The sequence below is a fragment of the Capsicum annuum genome, chromosome 8, assembly GCF_002878395.1.
Source record: "Capsicum annuum cultivar UCD-10X-F1 chromosome 8, UCD10Xv1.1, whole genome shotgun sequence".
Classification (NCBI taxonomy): Eukaryota; Viridiplantae; Streptophyta; class Magnoliopsida; order Solanales; family Solanaceae; genus Capsicum; species Capsicum annuum.
In genome coordinates this window covers 27124-46927 of record NC_061118.1, presented here as the reverse complement: position 1 = coordinate 46927, position 19804 = coordinate 27124, and the positions used below count along the sequence as shown (strand labels likewise).

The 19804-nt window shown below is 34.6% G+C and overlaps 4 protein-coding genes, 1 long non-coding RNA gene and 2 other non-coding genes across 9 annotated transcripts in view; 3 read left to right on the top strand and 4 right to left on the bottom strand.

Moving 5' to 3' along the window:
- The first annotated feature begins 517 nt into the window (after positions 1 to 517).
- On the top strand, positions 518 to 4820 carry LOC107880052 (putative F-box protein At1g49610). Of its 2 annotated transcripts, none has more exons than XM_016726971.2 (4): positions 518 to 1908; positions 2021 to 2956; positions 3416 to 3589; positions 4195 to 4820. In XM_016726971.2, exons 2-4 carry the CDS (start codon positions 2075 to 2077, stop codon positions 4576 to 4578), a joined length of 1440 nt encoding a protein of 479 aa, XP_016582457.2. In that variant the 5' UTR covers positions 518 to 1908; positions 2021 to 2074; the 3' UTR covers positions 4579 to 4820. The 2 variants fall into 2 exon arrangements, with proteins under 2 accessions (XP_016582457.2, XP_016582456.2); XM_016726970.2 differs by having other exon boundaries at positions 643 to 906.
- A 330-nt stretch (positions 4821 to 5150) lies between these two features.
- LOC107880053 (mitochondrial dicarboxylate/tricarboxylate transporter DTC) lies at positions 5151 to 9571 on the bottom strand. The gene is made up of 6 exons (XM_016726972.2): positions 9069 to 9571; positions 8411 to 8494; positions 7844 to 7905; positions 6417 to 6778; positions 5582 to 5796; positions 5151 to 5490 (listed from the first exon to the last, which is right to left on the bottom strand). The coding sequence occupies exons 1-6, from the start codon at positions 9180 to 9182 to the stop codon at positions 5434 to 5436; spliced, it is 894 nt and encodes a 297-aa protein (XP_016582458.1). The 5' UTR covers positions 9183 to 9571; the 3' UTR covers positions 5151 to 5433.
- A 2059-nt stretch (positions 9572 to 11630) lies between these two features.
- On the bottom strand, positions 11631 to 13398 carry LOC124886354. The gene is made up of 2 exons (XR_007043437.1): positions 13326 to 13398; positions 11631 to 12643 (listed from the first exon to the last, which is right to left on the bottom strand). It is a non-coding gene; the product is annotated as an uncharacterized LOC124886354 (long non-coding RNA).
- LOC124886918 lies at positions 12728 to 12873 on the bottom strand. The gene has a single exon (XR_007044318.1). It is a non-coding gene; the product is annotated as a small nucleolar RNA snoR136 (small nucleolar RNA).
- Positions 12984 to 13059, bottom strand: LOC124886935. The gene has a single exon (XR_007044331.1). It is a non-coding gene; the product is annotated as a small nucleolar RNA SNORD25 (small nucleolar RNA).
- A 2787-nt stretch (positions 13399 to 16185) lies between the features above and the next one.
- LOC107879583 (ethylene-responsive transcription factor ERN1-like) lies at positions 16186 to 17204 on the top strand. Its single transcript, XM_016726600.2, has one exon. It carries the CDS (start codon positions 16215 to 16217, stop codon positions 16971 to 16973), a length of 759 nt encoding a protein of 252 aa, XP_016582086.1. The 5' UTR covers positions 16186 to 16214; the 3' UTR covers positions 16974 to 17204.
- Positions 17205 to 17980: 776 nt separating this feature from the next.
- LOC107879582 overlaps positions 17981 to 19804 on the top strand; it is a 7660-nt gene continuing 5836 nt past the window's right edge. The window contains exon 1 of one of the 2 annotated variants that reach the window (XM_047394224.1): positions 17981 to 18211. The gene's annotated coding sequence lies outside the window, so the exon portion shown is untranslated. The remainder of the gene's footprint in view (positions 18212 to 19804) is intronic. The other variant, XM_047394225.1, reaches the window with a different exon arrangement.

The window sequence follows — 19804 nt, the reverse complement described above, 5'->3', positions numbered from 1 at the left end:
GTATAACTATTTGTTTAAAAAGTTGACATGTTCATAGTAACAATATGACACATTTGATTTTCAGCATAAAAATAGAGAACATGTAATTTTTTGAGTTAATACCTAAATGACCTCCTAAACTATTCACCTTTTGTGAGTTTAATATACTTAAATTCTGAGATATTGTTGTTAAACCAAAACAAAAGATATTACTTCAATCTAAAAATTATAGTGGTGCCACATAGTTTAAGTATCAAGGACAAGACATGAATATTTTAATAGGAATTGTAACTACTAACTATTTTGGTATAAATAGCATATTTAAGAATTGCAAGAAAAAATAATAATAACATAAATCACAATTCGGATGATTGAAAGTATTATAAGTCATGATTATAGTCATAAGAATTACTAATCTCTCTAATCTCTATGTCCTATGTTTATTCATGTGATGCACTTTTAAAAAAATAAAAATAATTCGACTACATTTTTTAATTTGATAAATATTTAGTGATATATTCATATTTGACTCCACTTATTTAGTGAAAAATCCACATATCACAAAAGTGACTCTTCTATTTTATTTTTTTTAAATTATTTATCTCAAAGATAATACAAAACATTACAAATTTGTTTCTATATTTTTAAAAATTTATGCATAATTAAATTACGCCGTATAAATTGAGACGAAGTGATTTAGAAAATTAAATTACGTCCTATAAATTGGGACGGAGATAAGTGGAAGGAAAAAAAAAGTGATTAGTAGTTTGTGTTTCCACGTGTAGATTGTACTTCTGATCTTTATTTTTTTTTACATTAATTAGTGAGTTTTCTAGAATACCTTCCAACATTAATTTGTAGCATATATTCACTTTTGGTTTGATTTTTATGTGTCTTTTTTCAAGAAACTCAAGCCACAAGAAAAAGGTCTGCTTGCTACATATTGATTCTTGAATGTTGCTAATTTTTACTGTAGTTGATATCATTGAGCTTTTTTGGTGTACTAAGATTGTGTTCATTGCATAGAATTTGCTATAATTCTAGCTAAATATGATGGAATTTAGTGTTTTCCTTTTGTTTGTTGATAAAGATTAAAACTTTTCGTATAGATTCTTGAATGTTGCTAACTTGTACTGTAGTTGATATTATTGTGTTTTGGTGTTTTAGGAATGTGTTTATAGCTTGAAATTTGTTTGGTTTTAGCTGAGTATGATGTGATTTATCTCTTATTAGTCTGTTGCAATCACCATTTTTTTGATTTTTTTGTTTGTTGATAAAGCCTATTGTTTCTGGTTCCCTTTACTATTTTTTTCTAGACTGTTTTTGTCTTGAGCCGGGGTCTATCGGAAACAACCTCTTTATCTCACCTCTAGATAGCGGTATGGACTGCGTACCCTTCCCTTCCCCGGACCCCACGTTGTGGGAATATACTGGTTATGCTGTTGTTGTTGTTGTTGGCTAGGGTTGTATTTAGGTGGGATAGAGGTTGATCGAAGAAATATTGGAGGGAGGCAGCTTCAGCTTACTGAGGGCATGACCCTAGACCGGAAGGTGCGGAGGAGGCGGATTAGGGTAGAAGGATAGTAGGAACGAGTGCGTCAGTCCTAGTAGGTAGGAGGACTTTGTTATCCGTATTAGTAGCTATGGTACTAGTATCATTTTAGAATGTTGTATCGTTTGTTGTATTACTTGGTGAATCTTGTCTATGGTACTACAGGGTGTGGTAATTTCTATTGTATCTTGTTCTTTTGCTATTCCTTGTCTAGATTGTCTTATCTTGAGCTGTGAGTCTATCGAAAACAACTTCTCTATCTCACTCTGAGGTCTGAGGTGGTATGGACTGCAAACGCTTAACCCTTAAAACCGCTACCCCCACCCCCGCCCTCTCCTCCCTGCACACAGAGACCCCACTTGGTGGGAATATATTGGGTATGTTGTTGTTTGTTTGTTTGTTGATAAAGATAAAAGCTTTCTCCTTTTATCATTTCTTGAAAATCTAATCCTTCAGTGGAAAACTCACCTTTTGATCATGTTCCTGTAGCAATCAAGAAAATTACAGTAGTGAACTTGTGCTCAAAGTTCATCACTTTCACGTATGGATCGTCTTAGCGAGCTGCCTGAACCGATACAGCTTCACATCCTCTCGTTCCTACCGATGAGATATGTAGTCAGAACAGTCATTCTCTGCAAACACTGGCAGCGCCTGTGGACTAATGTTCAAGAGCTTTATTTTAGTACTGAAGGTTTCTTTCCCTATGAGAAGTATTTGGCCTTTGTGAATCGGGCCTTAATCTGTCGTGGCACTTGTAAGATCAGGAGACTTAGAATTGAACTATATTTAAATGCTCTTTCTCCTAAAGATTATGAGGGATGGATTTCATATTCGGCAACGAATAATGTGGAAGATCTCTTTCTAGAATTCGACACATACTATTACGAATGGTTGCCACCTCAGTGTTTGTATTGCAATTCGTCGCTCAAGACATTGAAGTTGTGGGGCTGCAGGTTTGTACCTGATATGCAGATAAGATGGAACACGTTGACAAAGTTATCCCTCTGGTTTTCAGTGTTGCGGAATGAAAGCTTTCGTGAGATTATGGTGGGTGCTCCAAAACTGGAATTCTTTGAGTTGTTTTCGTGCTGGGGCTATAACAATCTGACTTTTGATTCACCTTGTTTAAGAACTGTGAATGTATGCGAGTATGAAACAATTGACTATGAAAACGATGAGCATGACCATGGCCCCATCTTGAGAATTTCAGCCCCCAACGTTCGCTCTTTGCAACTGACGGGAGCTTTGTATAGGAAGTGTGTTTTGATGAATGTGTCATCTGTTGTTCATGCCACTCTCGATTTCCGTCCATATATTAAACCCTTTAGAGAAGAGAAATTAAAATGGCAGAAGGAGAACCTAATGGAGTTGGGTAGGAGCCTTAAACATGTCGAGAGCTTAACGTTGGGCATTTGGTGCATTGAGGTTAGTTTTCTAAACAAGTAATATGTATCTGGTCTTTCATTTTGCATTATTATGATGTCCTTTTGATGTGTGTCTTTCTGAGGTGTATCTTAACCTCTGAAGCGGAGTGAAGTAATTATTACAATAGACTGTTTTAGTTTTCTCGGAAATGGACAATGGCTTGCTTTAGTTCTCTGGTTGAGTTTGCTTTCTAGTCGTGATTCTACATTCAGTAAGCAATGGGTAGAAAATGACAAAGATCAATAGCACATAATGCTCTATGGGATGCCACATTGTTTCGTTTAGATCCCTTCAAGAAGTTTATCATGTATATCTCTAGGTTTAAGAAATTGACGGCTTGTTAGTGCACCTTTTACTTAAACTACCCCATGACGACAGATTAAATTAGACTTACTTGTCCTAGTGTGTACTTATCTATCTACTTTTTTTCTGTGGATTCTGTGATTTTGATGCTACAAGGTTCTAGCGCAAAGGGAGAGGAGACGCATTCCTCCTCAGATTTCAACTAACAAATGTGCCACGTTAAATATACATATGAAGGAAGAAGATCTTTTGGGAATCGTTAACCTGCTAAAAGGTTCACCAAACCTGCAGACGCTGATAATAGACATGGAACCTAAATTCTGGGAAGAGGTACGCGTTTCCTAAACTTGTCGTGTTCTCTATTTCTTATCTGACATATTCTGCCTAGAGTATTTGTTGGAAATTTAGGGAGAAGAGCACTACCGTCAATCACACAAAGAATTGCTTGTTATTCCTGTACTCGGTACGAGTCCAGTTTATTTATCAAATACCCGCGTTGAACATGATTAATGAGACTCATACCATCACGACCACTGTGTTATGAATGGAAGAGGAGAATAATACAATTCAAACGATAAAATTTTGTAAGGCATAAAGAGGATGAAAGAGGAAGATAAGCACAAGGGGCACTTAATAACATTTTCTCGTTATATATGTATAATGAACTATCGGTAACAACGTAAAAGATACACTTCACTATAAATTTCACGACACATGCATTCGACTCGACACATTGGACAACTTAAAAATACAAATGAACTTAGACGCTAATTCATAGGCCTAACTTATCCTGTTTCCTCTTCTTGTCAGAGAAACACAAAATGAAATTAATTATCCATTAACCCGATCCTCTACCGACTTCTGGAGATCATTTGTATTATCTATTTCTTGTAGTATCTAAATGAAGTAAACTTTTCCTGGAAATGTTTTGCTAGCCAAGAGTCCCAGATTTAACAGATTCAGAGAACTTCTGCATTGATAATGTTGCAAACTACGTAGCATCACAAGCGGAGCATGTCAAGTGTTTGCTGCATCATTTGAAGACTGTCAAGATTACCCAATTCGTGGAACAACACTCCGTACTTCCATTTGTGGAGTTCATTTTGAAGAAAGGGAGGGTACTAGAGAATCTCGTAATCATAGCAAAACGGGGTTTAGATGAAAATTCGGAGGAGTACTTGCGAATAGTTAAACGGTGGGGGTTTTATGAAGAAGAAAATTCGCCAAAGTCCTTGCTAAAAGTTGCTCAAAGATTACTAAGTATACCGAGGGCCTCCTCCCGAGCAGTCATTACACTCCGTAGTCGGTACACTCTTTAACTGACAACATATTTCATCGGCTGTTCAGACGCTGTATGGTTTTGTGTTTATATCTGCTAACAACGTTAAGTTCATACCCCAAAACATATGAAGTTACTGATTTTATCCCTACCAAATCACAGCTAACAAATGATTTTGTGTTTATATCTGCAGTGTCAAAAACATGTTTGAATAGTTCAGACAGGCTTTTGTAAGATGTAACTTTTGCTATTTTGTGAAGGTAATAGGTATCTTTTTGTTGATATATTTGCTCAGATGCTTCTTTTCTCCTAGTGATCATATAAATATTTTGCTCAAACCCCTCTAAAAAAAAAAATGTTGCTGCATCCGTGTCAGATATGAAAAGAAATACAGAAAAGATCTTGGCTAGTAACTTGGCCATCGTGCCATAGAATTACGCGTTACAACGCATGAACATGATTTTGCATCTATAATGCATACACAAGGGGTATAACAACCTAATGGAAGCATTTTCACACCAATACTCAATAGCACAAAACAAGATGGATGCTAACAAATGAAATTTAACCATTTAAGCATCACCATAGTAAGTAACAAGACAAAGCTCAAGATGGCAAGCCAAAACTGGTGTAGAATTCCAGAACACCTACTTCAAGATAGTTTTTGAAGTACATAGATTATTCAGCTAAAAGAATCTTTCCATCAAATTTTCCAAAACTAAATTGGTAGGAGTATTGAATAGACCAAATGCCTAACCTAAATTTCCTTCCGCAGAGTCAATGTATCAATCACAAAGTAAAGAAAGAGCGTAAACAGTACTAATACAACAAGGCGAAGATGTTATTTCTAATATAGCTCAACTCCGAGAGGATGATGTTATCTCTTTTGCAACAATCACAATCCGATTTTCTCCTCCACCTTCTTAATTTGGTTAAGGAAAATCCAAGTCATCTGTACAGACAAAAGAAAGAAGGAAACATATGTTAAAAGCTATAACACAAAACCGAGCGAATACAAGTTAGGAGAAGTAGAAGGAACATACCATAACATGAGGGGCAATCCTAACACAGTATACTGGAAATCCAGTGTAGAATTTGAAGGGTCCTCCCGCCTTCAAAGTCTTCATGGCGCAATCAAAGGAACCTGAGTAGGGCAATTTTCCTTCAGCGTCTGGCTGCATTTTCTGAATCTGAGTCTTCACGTAATCAAATGGTAAACTGCAAGCAGAAGCGAAGAATCCAGAGACACTGCTCGCGCCTGTATTTTAGGTGAGGGAAAGGTACTCTTGTAAGTAGGTGAAGTTTGCAGCATATTCATCATTCAATGATAACACTAACATTCAAAACAGTCAAATGTGAAGAGCAAGGGAAAAAGTTATTTCAACACACAAATACCCCAGACAACCTTTTCTCCTTTTTTTTCCCATGTTATTGAATGCCACGGCAGAAATGAGTCAAACGACTACCTACTAGATAGCATTCTAGAGCCAGAGCGGAAGAATCTACTCACTAGCAACACATCAAAGGCATAGCTTATACCATCTAACAGTCTCTGCACTGTTAACCAGCTTTGCCAGAGTCCCAAATTCCCTCAAATGGTTTTTTTCCCCCATAAAGCACTTAATTGCACGATAGAGAGGCATCAGGCTGAAAGATGCTGCATTCTCTAGCAGCAAGTAAATTTAATGATTAACCAGACTATGCAAAAGATGGATGGATTTCTCTAAAGAGAAGTTTGCATCCTTTTTTTTTGCAAGACAAGTAGCATGCATTTGATGCCCTCTTGAAATTACAATCTGAACTTAAACCCTTCTGAGGGAAGGCACTAAGCACTGAAGGAACTTGACTCGTGGAAGATTTGTATATAAATTATCTTACCTACTACTGTAGCAGCTTCGCCCATGCCAAGGTTGTCCCTGAAGAACTCCACACTCTGATCATAAGAGGCAAGCATCCCCATGTTCAACGCCATTGCCCTTACTACTGTGGGGCCAGCACCTTTCCAGAGGGCTAGAATTCCTTCATCAGCCGCAATACGGGAGAGTGCATGGAATGCATTTGTGTAATTGCGTCTCTGTGCTGCAGGCAAGGTAGCATCAGCTTGCATCCGAATGAGGGCCAAATCTGCTGGACTGCCAACCGTTGCACCAATTGCTCCAGCAGTCAGACCACACAAAGCCTTTTGGTACAGAGGTAAGGGCTTCCCTTCATTAGCCTCAACGGCCTTTTTTGTCAAAATACTATTTTAAGAAAAGCAGAAGAAACGTATAAAAGTTAGTCCTACCTTTTTGTCCCTTTAAATGGATGACTAAAGAAAGAATCTTATCAAGCAAAAGGCACACCAGCACCAAGTTGCACTATTGTAAAAACTCATCCCCAAAATCACCAACAATGAGGTGTAGGTTAATTTTCAATCACAAAAAAAAATTCAAGGTCATTACACTGTTTGCTGAAGGGTACAGACAACAGACGAAAACAGGTACTACATATAATTCAGTGTAGTCAATTACATGCAAAATGCAGCTTCCTGTTGCATAAACCAGCACACCTTCCTCCCAAGGAAGAAGACAAGGGAATCTCATTGATTCGTCTTTATCCACAGGGAGACTAACATCTCATGATTAATGAACCAAAGTATCAATCAAAGGATTTGAAGTGGTTTTAGAGGATTCCAGAAAGTAGTTTGCAATTACACTAGTAACTACGCATGACACTCCAATCAGGCATGGAATAAGTGTAGGTTTTAAACTTTTGTATTTTTTCTAAAATTCATCACATCACTTTTCTTCAACCTGCTGATATGTTTTCCACATCAATTCTTTTTCAAAAGGCGTGTCAGCTGAATATTTCCATGAACACATAAAATTTTAGCAAAACTCTGAATCCCTATGGAGGTCCAAAAATGACATCGCACCCTTGAAAATAGAATAAGCAGAAAAGAACAGTGTAAACCCAATAAGCACAGACTCTATCTTTGATTCAAACAATCCTAAAGAAAAATTAGACCTTACAAGGAAGGTGACTACTGACTATGCAGAATAACAGTGGTAACGAGATCCCAGAGTAAATCGTTAGACAACCTCCCAGTTATTCCAGTCACATATATAATGTACAAGACATAGCTGTAGGAGGGTATGACACCACAGAAAATGAACCAAGATGCATCAAAGAACAATAGAGGAAGACAATCCTAAGGGCTACGCGAAATTTTATGAACCTTGACATATGTCAATAGTATTTGAAAACCATAGTATGCCTGGTTCATTCTGAATGGCGAAAAGATAAAATTTAGGACAAAAAGTCACCTGAATGACCCAAGTCGGGCTGTTGTGTAGGTTGCCTGCCTAAGAAGCCCAGCTGAAAGACCCTGCATAAGATAATAAAAAATTGAAGGCATGGAATCACAAAAAACCCATACAACACAAAAGATAGAGAGGAAGTGCATCAAACCATCCAATAATCGGTGATATTGATTTAGACAATCTTGATATGAGATATCAGCCTTAAATTGAAAGGACATTGATAACATTGCATCCATCTTTATAGTCAAGATTATTCAAGCACTGTAAAATACATCTGATCATTTGAAGCTACAGATCACTAAAGTTTATAATATTGAGGATACTATAATGTATGATGTACAAACGCATTCTCTCCAAGTTTAACAGAACAGGATATGCTCATTATTTGGTGGGAAATCAAAATACCTATATGTGTCTTGTGATCCGACATAAATAAAGATCCATTCAGTCAGAGTAACAAGTAAATGACAATACATTATCAATCATCAATCAAAGTTTTTTTTTTTTTTTTTGACGAGGTAATCAACAACCAAGTGAACCAAACATAGACATAATGTCACGGGAACAAACCTTGTAAAAGGCACCAAAGCCTTCATTTTTAAGCATGTTCTTGGTAACCTCAGCAGCTGATCCCTGACCCAATTGTATCCTCACCTTCCATCACAAAAAACACACACACACGAGATCTCAGCAAACTTGACAAAAAATAGCATCACAAACTGCAAGACTCAAACGTTACATCATATTGCATAAGAAATACCCCCAAAGATCCAATCTTCTCAAGGCTAAATCTTGTTCACACAACAAAACAACTCTACACTGGAAGAACTAAAACTACCACATTTCAACAAAATCCCATTTGATCCAAGATCTGAAAGTCACCAAATCCACCAAAAGATCATAACCAAACATCCCATATAAAACAAAATGACAACAAAATCAATACAAAGCACCCATTTCTTCAAGATCTGAACCTGACCCACTAACCAAACACGTCTCTAAACCTCAGAAACATCAAAAAAGACACTATCCTTACAATCAAGAACCTCAAAAAAGACACTATCTTTACACTCCATAAGATCAAAAACATCAAAAAAGACAAGATCTTTACAATCAAGAACCTCAAAAACATCAAAAAAATACAGGATCTCTATAATCAAGAACACTAACAATCAATAAAAGAAACACCCATCATAGAAAAAAGTAAGTGAAGTGCTAAAGAAGTCACCTTAATCATATCAATGGGCTGAATAACACAGGTAGCAAGCATACCAGAAGACCCTCCATTAACAAAGGGCTTAACAGTAGGCCAAACACCTCCAGATTTTGGCTTCTCACCCATTCTTTCTTTCCCCTTTCAGATTTCAAACAAAGAAACTTAAAAAGAGAATGGGAGGCTTAGGGGACAGATGCTCTGTTGAGGGTTTAGGGAGAAAAATAAGGGGAAGAGAAGCGGTATTTATATTTATACACAGTTGGAACTTGGAAACATTAACAAACACTATTAACAGTCTAACACCTCATCAATAAACAAGGAAAAATAAAACCCTTTTTGTGGTTGAAGCTATTTTTGTGTGTGACTAAATATTACCCCTTCATTTTCACAATATTATACTTTTAGAAATTATGTAGAATTGATTTTGATTAAAGCAAATTAAGCTTTGTTTTGGATAAAGAAACCTCATGACACATCAAAAATATGTGGCAAAAAATTGTAGAGGATCAGAATCCAAAGTAGTGGATGGTATAAAAATGAAATATTTTAAAGCATTTACTTTTGAATTAAGTGTTTATGATAATGTAGGTACAAATTACATTGAATTTTATTTTTTTTTTTAAAAGGTGAAAGCGACAAAGATGAGAGAAAAGCATCGATATTTATACTAACGGCATATAAAAACAGATTTCGATTTAGGTATAAATTATTAGTTTATGAGAAATAATATGCATGAACATAATTAGGAGGATCAAGGAGAGTTAGAAAGCTACATTGTGTGTTGAATTTTCTTCATTACAAAAGTTATATCGTATATATAAATACAAGGTTAAAATTAAGTTTATTTATACATATTAGTAGATGGGCGAATTTTTTTGTCGAAAAAAGTATATTATATATACAAGGACATAAATATATATGTGTGTGTATTTACAGTTTTATATTTATTTAGTGTATAAATAAACATACAAGTTGACAATAAAAACAAAGTATCGTAACTGTCTTCTTGAAAAGATTCTTTCAAGAAAATCAAATGTATTTTAATTGGTGATGGGCATTTCATTAAAATTGGAATTTCACACCAAAATATGGGCAAAACATTATTAAAAGTAATAATGATGAATTTTCCAATTGAGGAAGCTTAAATAAATTGTGAACTTGCTTGCTAAAATAAGGCACTTTTGCCTTTGCTTCATACACACTACTACCACAAACAATTTACTCATTTATTTCTGATCATATTTAAAGTGAGATTTTTTAATGCGTAAATATCGAATAATGCATGGTTAATAAAAAAGACTCTTAGTAAGAATATTGAATTAATTGACCTTTCAAGGCTAAATATGTTATTTAATTGCCAACATTCTATTTTTATCTTATTTTTTGAATTTTCCCACAGATTCAATGTTGGCGTGATCAGATCTTTTTATTTATTTATTTATTTAGTACTATATTGTTTCCCCCCCCCCCCCCCTTGTTTAGGGGGCGTTATTTTCAATAAATTAATCCCATTAAAAGTAAATTTAGAATTTTAATGAGGATATTAATGGAATTGTAGATCCTTTAAACATTGCCGTACGAGGTCTGCATGTAAGTTAAATCAATTCTGCGATTGCTTCAAAGCATATAATACCAAAAATACCCCTAGACTGTAACATCAATAACAATGAAAAAAACAAATTATGATTTAAAACCAAAAGTTTCTCTTCAAATAAAAGTATACAAATCCATAAATGAAAACAAACCTTTAAATGTCATAAACTCAAACTATTATAAGATGCCTCGAATTTGAACACAAAATCTGTTTTTCCTTGGAAAAAATCTTCGGTGAAGCCGTTTAGGATAATAGGGAAGACCTCGAGAATTTCACTCTTCGAGCGTAGTGCGCATGGTGCAAATGACTGCCTCTTTTCATGATATATCAATCACAATGGGTCTAATGTGAGGTACCGGATAGCGAATGAATGAATGAAAAGAAAATTATTGTCGACAGATAAATATAGGACCATGCAAATGTCACAAATGTAACAAGAAGAATGGCTAGGAAGTTGAGGTCAACGCCATTTCTTTTGTCATTTTCATTACTTCATTTTCAATAGATAAAACCAAAGAAGCTGTTTGGATTTTGCTATTAAATGATCAAAGGTTAGTATGTAATTTGGGACTAAAAATTGGATTATATCACATGTTATAGGAGTAATTAAACTTCAAAAGGCAGGGCTGTCAATAATTGATTTTAATTAGTCATATCACATTTTATTTTTGCTTGCACTTTAAGTCAAAGTCAAGAAAAGTACAATGCATGCACATAAATAAATGAAGTCAAGAAAGTATGGTGGAGGCTGTAATTAAACACATTATACATTAGTAGAGAAAATAGGCGAACTTTTTTATTGGGATGATAATAAATTAGTCTATTTTAGCTTGCTGAAGAATTATGATTTGTTCATTAGATAAAATTATATAAGAGTTGGAAAAGTTTTGACAAGATTTTAGTGTTTTTATTTTTCATTTCTTTGATAACTAGGATATTTATGTTATATTAACATCATAACAAAACACTGCAGAAAGCGATTTGGTAGCACTATCATCATAGTATCTGCCCATTATGCAATATTTACAGACCATCCAATAGTTCCTAACAAAGCAGTACTAGGAGTACGTACAGAAGTACTAGTCAGTAAAACTCCCACAGTCTTAACGCGTCTAGTAGCGAAGTCTCCTCTTTTATCTGCATTCAAAACATCCATCGTGTCTGGAGGAGGCGACCAAAAAGTAACAGCATCCTATAGGCCACAAAACTAGTAGATATATTGGATGGGTGTGCAATAGAGATGACTCATCTTGCTAGGTTGTCAGCTAGTCTATTCTAGCGTGCGCTCTGTAGATGTGAATGAGTTCCGGACTACCCAGCTGACGAAGAAGGGACCTGCAATCACGTAAGAGCGAGGAAAGGTTAGCATCTGTTTCGTCTGCGCTATTTAGCATAGTTGCCTCTCAAAGCTGCCACATTCCATCCTCATCAAATAGCCTAAAAATCCAACTCCACTACCACATCAGTCTCATGCATCGAATCACTGAACTTACATTCCAAGTACTCCATCTTGATCCTGCTCAACCTTAAACCCTTTAGACTCTAGAGTCTGTCAGTTTATCATTAACTCCTCCTCTGGTCTCGTCGTCAGCACATTCACCAAGACACCCCCCTTGAATAAGCCACATCAAAACATACATCACCAAGGCTAATAAACTCCTTCATCCTCACCCACGAGTATTCCACTTCGTTGTACATATCCTGAATCAACCTCGTGTATGTGATGTTCTTGATTCTACTTCAGTGTGTCTATTAGACAACTCTATAAGGCTAATTCTCATCTAGTCATTTTTTTAGCCTTTGAACATTCTCTTAGTTTATTAGCTTGAACCAATACATCGTCTTTTTACATGTGATTATCAAAGTATCTGGAGCAAGTAATGAAAATAGTTTGCCTAAATGCTTTTGGTCGGATGGTGCCAATTAATTTGCATAAAAATATGTCAAAAACATGTAAACACCCCTTCAACTCCAACCACAATGACAAAAAAAACTGCATTGAAAAGAGTTGCTGTCAAACATTAAAGAACATCATAACTCAATTTTAACATTTGATTTATTCAGATGATAATAATAATAATGTAGTGCCCCAACGTCCAAATACACAACAAAAATTAAGCGCAAAGGATAGCGAGGGGAACATCTTTTTTAGCTTCACTTGTAACAGTAGTCACACACAACAAAAATTGTGACCCATAAAAATAATAGTAATTAGCAAAGCATACCACCAAAGAAATTCATCAACTTTAAAACACTATTTTGCTATCCTATTATTGTTGCTTTAGTTAAAAAAAAAAAAAAAAGATTGAAGTAAGGTCTGCGTACATGTGTGGAACAACTCAGTCCCTTAGATGTTCAATTTGTTGCGATCATCTTCGCAAATCATTACAGGTCTGTGTAACTGTAAAAGATTGGTCATCATAGTTGTTCCACACAACGTGTTGTTACATTTAAATTAAATACGAAAACATGTAGCTGTCCCAATGTTACTCCTAAATAATTTGAGTTATTAAAAGAGAAATATGAAGAAAGGAACAACAACACACTTGTTATAGCTTCAAGGGAACGAGTTGGTCAAAAATAGATTACTTCTTGCCAACCAGATTAAAGAAGCAATCTAACTAAAACATATACACATAAAATATAAAGTTATATAGAGAAAAATAAAATGATACCACCATTATATAGTTTGTGGATGCCTTCCATATGAGCTGCTGGAATAAATTGTTATGTAAGTATTATATGCAGCTTGTTGGTTCTATTTATATAGTCAAGTGAGGCTGCTATAGGAAGGTAGGGTTTTGATGAGAGGCATACTTTTGGGCTTTTAAACATGTCCATCAAGTCATGACCCAAATGTGTATGAAGCCCATTTATTTCAAAGCCCATTGGGTTGAGGTCTAGGCGTGTAGCGAACACTTAAGTGTTCTTTCGTTCTACATCATAGGTCTCTAATTCCAGCATTCGTCGTTGCTAGGAAGTGTTTTATCCCCATAATGTGGAACTTTTCTATGTGGATTTAGATTTAGTCGGGCTCTAATACAAATGTCGAACACAGGGCATGTATCAAGCCTTTTAAGTGCACCGTCTATCTAGCAAGACTCATTAATTGATGTGACATTTCTTCATTTTTAGCTATCTTTCAACTCAAATAGATCACCAAGCAAGGGCGGAACTACATGTGTGATAGGGGTTAGTTCATCTGAACCCTCTTCGACGAAAAATTATACTATATATATATGGTTAAAATTATTTTTTATGTATATATGATCAATGTCGAGCCTCCTTCGATTAGTTCGTATGTTCACTTGTGAACCCCTTGGTGAAAATCCTGGCTCCGCCACTGTCACCAAGTTAGTACTATTCCCAACCAGGGGCGGATCTACCCTTTGCCGAGGGGTTCATCCGAACCGCCTTCGGTGAAAAATTATGCTATATATGTATGGTTAAAGTTATTTTTTATGTATATATATTAGATGTTGAACCCCCTTCGGTTAATTCGTATGTTCACTTATGAACCCCTTCGTGAATATCCTGGCTCCGCCACTTTTCCCAACCAACACAAAAACTCCCATATTTTTCTACAATCGAAATATATACAGAGCTAAAATTTTGAGTTTATGTAAAAATAATCGAATTTTTTGGAACCTACTAACAGACTTGTAGCTCTGCTCCAAATTAGAAACATAGTAGGTTTGGTTGTTGCAAATTGTAGCGTGCAGCCAAAAGATTCTAAAATTGTACCTACAATAATAGTCTTCATTAAAAAAAAAAAAGCTTGTAACATTATATTTGTTGGATGATATATCTTATTTTTCGATTTTAATTAATTTTTAGTTAGAAGTGTGAGATGTATCCAAATGGCAAATTTTTGGAGGGTTAAGGTAGTAGTTATAAATTATTTAACAAAATGATGACAATATAAGACATAAAAAGAAGGCTAAGTTCGTGATTGCAACTTAGTTTTATGATTTGACCAATTAAGTGCAAAGTTGTCTTAATCCACCAAATACTATGCTATTTTTTGTCAATAACTAGACCATCATTTGACTTTTGTTCCATTTAATTATATTATTATAGTAATAATAATTACACAATACATTTTGTACTTTGTGACATGGTATCTTGAATAATCATGTACTGCCTAGCATGTCTCAAATTATTTTGTATATTTTATGTTTCTCTCTATCTTCTCAAATCTTTTAAATGATATTATTACAAAAATTTGTCATTAGTTTTTACCACCTTTGAAATTTTTGGTTCGTTACATGCAGAATATTAATTCTTTTGTCGACGGCAACACTAGAGATAAAGAGAGGAACTTTATTCATTCTATAACTTGTGTATGAACAACAAGACTCACGCAAATTGACTCATATGATCCTCGGAGGGGAGGGAGGGAGGTAATACAACTCGAGATACAAAAGAACTTCCTTCCAACGAACAAAATAAATAGAAAAAAAATTAAGATAAAGAGAGGCAACAAAACTTCCTTCAAGATTTCGTTACATGTAAAATCGTGATTCTTTTTTCGAAGGCAACACTAGAGATAAAAAGAGGAACTTGATCTTCACTTTATGAATCATGTACGAACAACAAAACTCATGTGCAGATTGACTTGTATGATCCTTAGAGGGCAGGAATGAAGAGAGATAATAAAACTCGAGGTACAAAAGAAATTCCTTCGAACGAACATAATCCATAGAAAGAAGGTTAAAATTCCTCATGTCACAATAATATTTGAAGCAATTTATGTGCTTTTGCAAGAACAAATGACAAAATGTGCCTTTTAAGGATGATGAACAATGCCACCACACCTACACAACTTAAAAATACATGCAGTGTCATCACCACTAGTAATTGAAATTAAAAAAAAGGAAAAAAATTCCCCTAAACCCTTTATTAATTAGACATATAGTAGTTGATATGCTAGGTATTTTGATCAAATAATAAATAAAAAAAACGAAATAAAGAATCTCTAGAAGAGATAAAATGCCAAAAATTAAGGCATCATTTTCCACCCCTTTTAACCAAAAAGACAAAGAACGTGCGTAAGTGTGAGAGTTATATCATGCCTTGCAAAAATGCAGCAAACATAACTAACTAACAAACACACACACAACGAAACATTAAATAATTTTATTAAAAAAAAATATAATTTGGTTTAATCATTCATGTTAAACAAGTCATTTTGCCTTCATGACATATTCCCACATCTTCTCTCCTCAACATTTTGTTTTTTCCGGTGTTTGATACCTGTATTGAGAACACCTTATTAATGTGAATTTGTGTCGCATAAGTGTCGGAATTTTTTTCAGTATCTCAGGTCCGAACTTGAAGCTTCTGATTAAGCACAAAAGGGATCGTATCTATCCCGCCGTAACCCTTGATGGTTCACACACTTTGATATTTCAGTCAACTAAAGAAAGAACAAGTAAATGAAGACAAGGCTTACCATAAACTCCAAAGACTTATATATAAAGAACCTTAACATTGTCTCTTTTTGTTTAAACAACTCTCCTCTTAGTCCTTTTTTCTCTTGTACATCTCTCCCTTTAGCTCCCATGGAACAAGAACAAGTACATGATTCCACCAAACAATGGAATCCTAAAGTTCAAAAACAAAGAAAATTTGTTGGTGTAAGACAAAGGCCTTCTGGAAAATGGGTTGCAGAGATCAAGAATACAACGCAGAAGATCAGGATGTGGCTCGGGACATTTGATTCAGCTGAGGAAGCTGCGCGCGCTTATGATGAAGCTGCTTGTCTTCTCCGAGGATCAAATGCTCGAACGAATTTCCTTAACCATGCTCCTGTTAGTCCTGCTCTTTCTATGAAAATCAGAAACCTCCTCAACCAGAAGAAAAGCCTCAACAAGATGATCAATCCCAAAACTACTCACAAAAATCCCACCACTAGAACAACTACTACTACAACTACTAGTACTGTTTCTACTTCAGCAAGTCGTCATCAAGAAAGTAAGATATTTGATGATGATGCATACAAGCCTGATATGAGCTGCTTTATGACTGGAATAGATCAAATGGGGTCTTCAAATTTTGATCATTCAACAACATTTTCAACTGATTTTGATAGCATTCTTTTGGGTGATGAACAAGTTGGCAACTTTGATCATGAGGTACCAAAAGGAAATAATCTTGAAGATCAGATGCCAGAATTTGAACAGATGAAGGTTGAGAGGCAAATATCAGCATCACTATATGCTGTGAATGGAGTGAATGAATATTGGGAGAATTTTCAAGATTGTAATGATGCTACTTTTTGGGATCTCCCTATGCTCTACCAAATGTTTTGTCCAAGTTAGGAAATAGAAATACTAAAATCTTTCATAAGCTGTACTGCTTAAATATGCATGTCAAGGGTTAAAAAAATCTATATCCTTGATGGCATTAATTTCTCATATTACTTGAGCATCCTCATGTTCGCCACCTTCATTTGCTAGAAAATCAGTTTATTGATCGTCTTATTGGCTTCAAGCAAGTATTTGCAATCTTCAATAATAACTTTTACGAGGGGGTGATATTGTATGCTATCAATTGAGTTGCTTAGTGAATTTCAAAGTTATTGAGCTTTTCTTAGTATATCATGTGAATTGGATCAATATTATGAAACAAAATACTAATAGTAATTTTTCTTAGTTGCAAATATTTTGAGGTAATATCCATTGCAGTAGCTATTGATAATTTCATCCATAGACTATCATGGACAAAGTATGTGCAGTAATTTTTCAGCTTAAGACAAATTCATTTACATAAAAATTATTTTTGTTAAGAAAACTCATGGCAATTAGGAATTCCATTTAAAATGCACCACTATTTTGTGGACTGTTTTACTCTTTTTTCTCCTATTAACTTGGAAAAGATTTAGAAGCCAAATTAAAAAAAAAAAGTTAACAGAAATAGAAACCCAAGATTAAATTAATAATTATTATTAAAAAAATATGACTTATCACTAAAGCTTAATAGAAGACCATATAAAAAGTAAAATGTATTTTCCATATTTAGCTCATCAAGAAATAAAAGCTATTCCTATACAAATTATCAAAAAAGCAGCTATGACACTCCCTTCCCTTCGTTTGCTTTTACCCGACACATTTTTAATATAACATCCTCATTAAAAAATAATAATTGATATAATAACTTTATCACATTATTTCTATTAATTGATGTTTAGTAATATATATTAAAAAATAATTTAAAAAATACGTAACTAATGTCAAAAATATTATATACTAATTATTTTTTGATATACTAAAAATAATAAGTAAAAAAGATACCAAATAAAAGCGACTAACTAAAAGAAAAATAAAAAGAAATAGTTGTAATAAGAAAGTGGAATTACAGGAGGGAAAAGCAGAAAGAGAATTGAGTGTGGTGTGTATGTAATGGCGAAATAGCCACGTCATCAACAATTTGGGTTACCTTTCCCTTTCTTCAATAAAAAGACACCTCTTTTGAATCAAAAATTCTTCTCTCTTTAACAATTCACAAACTCCTTTCGCTTAATAAATACTAAGTAGCAAAGAAAATTTATGTACAGTAGGTGAGTAATTGTTCTGCCTTCAGTTATTTACTTATCTTTACCTTCATACTGTTGAATGATTCTTGATACTCTTGTGTTTGTTCAGTTGATTCCAGTTTGTTTTGTAAACTTTACTGCTTTTTGCTTCGTGGGGTGTTGTTTTCTTGAAGTTATTTTGATGTATTTTATAGTTTGGTTTATTCTTGATACTGTGTTTGTTCAGTTGATTTCACTTTGTTTTGTAAAGTTTACTGCTTTTTGCTTCGTGGGGTGTTGTTTTCTTGAAGTTATTTTGATGTATTTTATAGTTTGGTTATTCTTGATACTGTGTTTGTTCAGTTGATTTCACTTTGTTTTGTCTAGTTCACTGTTGATTTCAGTTTGTTTTGTCTAGTTCACTGCTTTTTTCTTCGTGGGGTGTTGTTTTCTTGAAGTTATTTGATGTGTTTTATAGTTTGGTTTATTCTTGATACTGTGTTTGTTCAGTTGATTTCAGTTTGTTTTGTCTAGTTCACTGCTTTTTGCTTCGAGGGGTGTTGTTTTCTTGAAGTTATTATACTGTGTTTGTTCAGTTGATTTCGGTTTGCTTTGTGAAGTTTACTGCTTTTTGTTTCGTGGGGTTTTGTTTTCTTGAAGTAAGTTTGTTCCATTCTGATGTATCTGCAGTTTTGGTTATTCTTGATACTGTGTTTGTTCAGTTGATTTCTTTTTGTTATGTAAACTTCACTGTTTTTTTGCTTTCTGCGGTTCTGTTTTCTTCAAGTTATTTTGATGTATTTTCAGTTGGGATTAATGGTTGGTTTTGGTTGAGATTCATCCGGGTTTCCTAAAAAAACCTTGCTTGCAATGAGGACATTGGCTGAAGATCTTCTTATTCGCTCCATATTTTTAATTTGTTATTGTACTTGTTATCGTTTAAGCTCATCACCTACATAGATCCTCATCCCCTTCTTAATGACCTGTTGCTCATCCGTTTGCCTACTTCCAATTGCATCTCTTTTTTGTCTTTCCATAAGTTGTAGCAAGAAATTTTTGAATATTTGCCCAAGTAGGTGAATTCTGCGTCGTTTATTTATGTATTCTCTATCTTGATTCATTTTCAGTTTGTTTCTTGATGCTATGTTTGTTCCATTGATTTCAGTTAGTTTTTTGCAGTCTAATGCTTTCTGATTACTGGGTCTTTTGTTTTCTTGAAAGCTATTTGCTCTTTTTTGATGTATTTCAGTTTGGTTCATGATTGTATTTTGTTCAATTCATATCAGTTTGTTTGTCCAGTTTAGTGCTTTAACATTTATGGGTTTCATGTTCTCTCTGAGTGTCTTTTTTTTATTTGTGATGATCACGACATGTTGTTCACATATGGCTTTGGTGTGGTTTTATATGTTTGTGATCTATGTGCAAAAACAAATTGTAATAACAGGTACTATTATTTCGAGTTTCTACCGACTAGTAAGATGTTAGTTGAGCTTCTTCTGGGTTCCCTGAAAACCTCGCACGAAATGAGGACATGGGCTGAAGATCCTCTCATATCACTCCAACTTTTTTTATTTGTTGTTGTTGTACTTGTTAACATTTAAGTTCATCACTTCTTATCCCTTACATAATCCCCCCCCC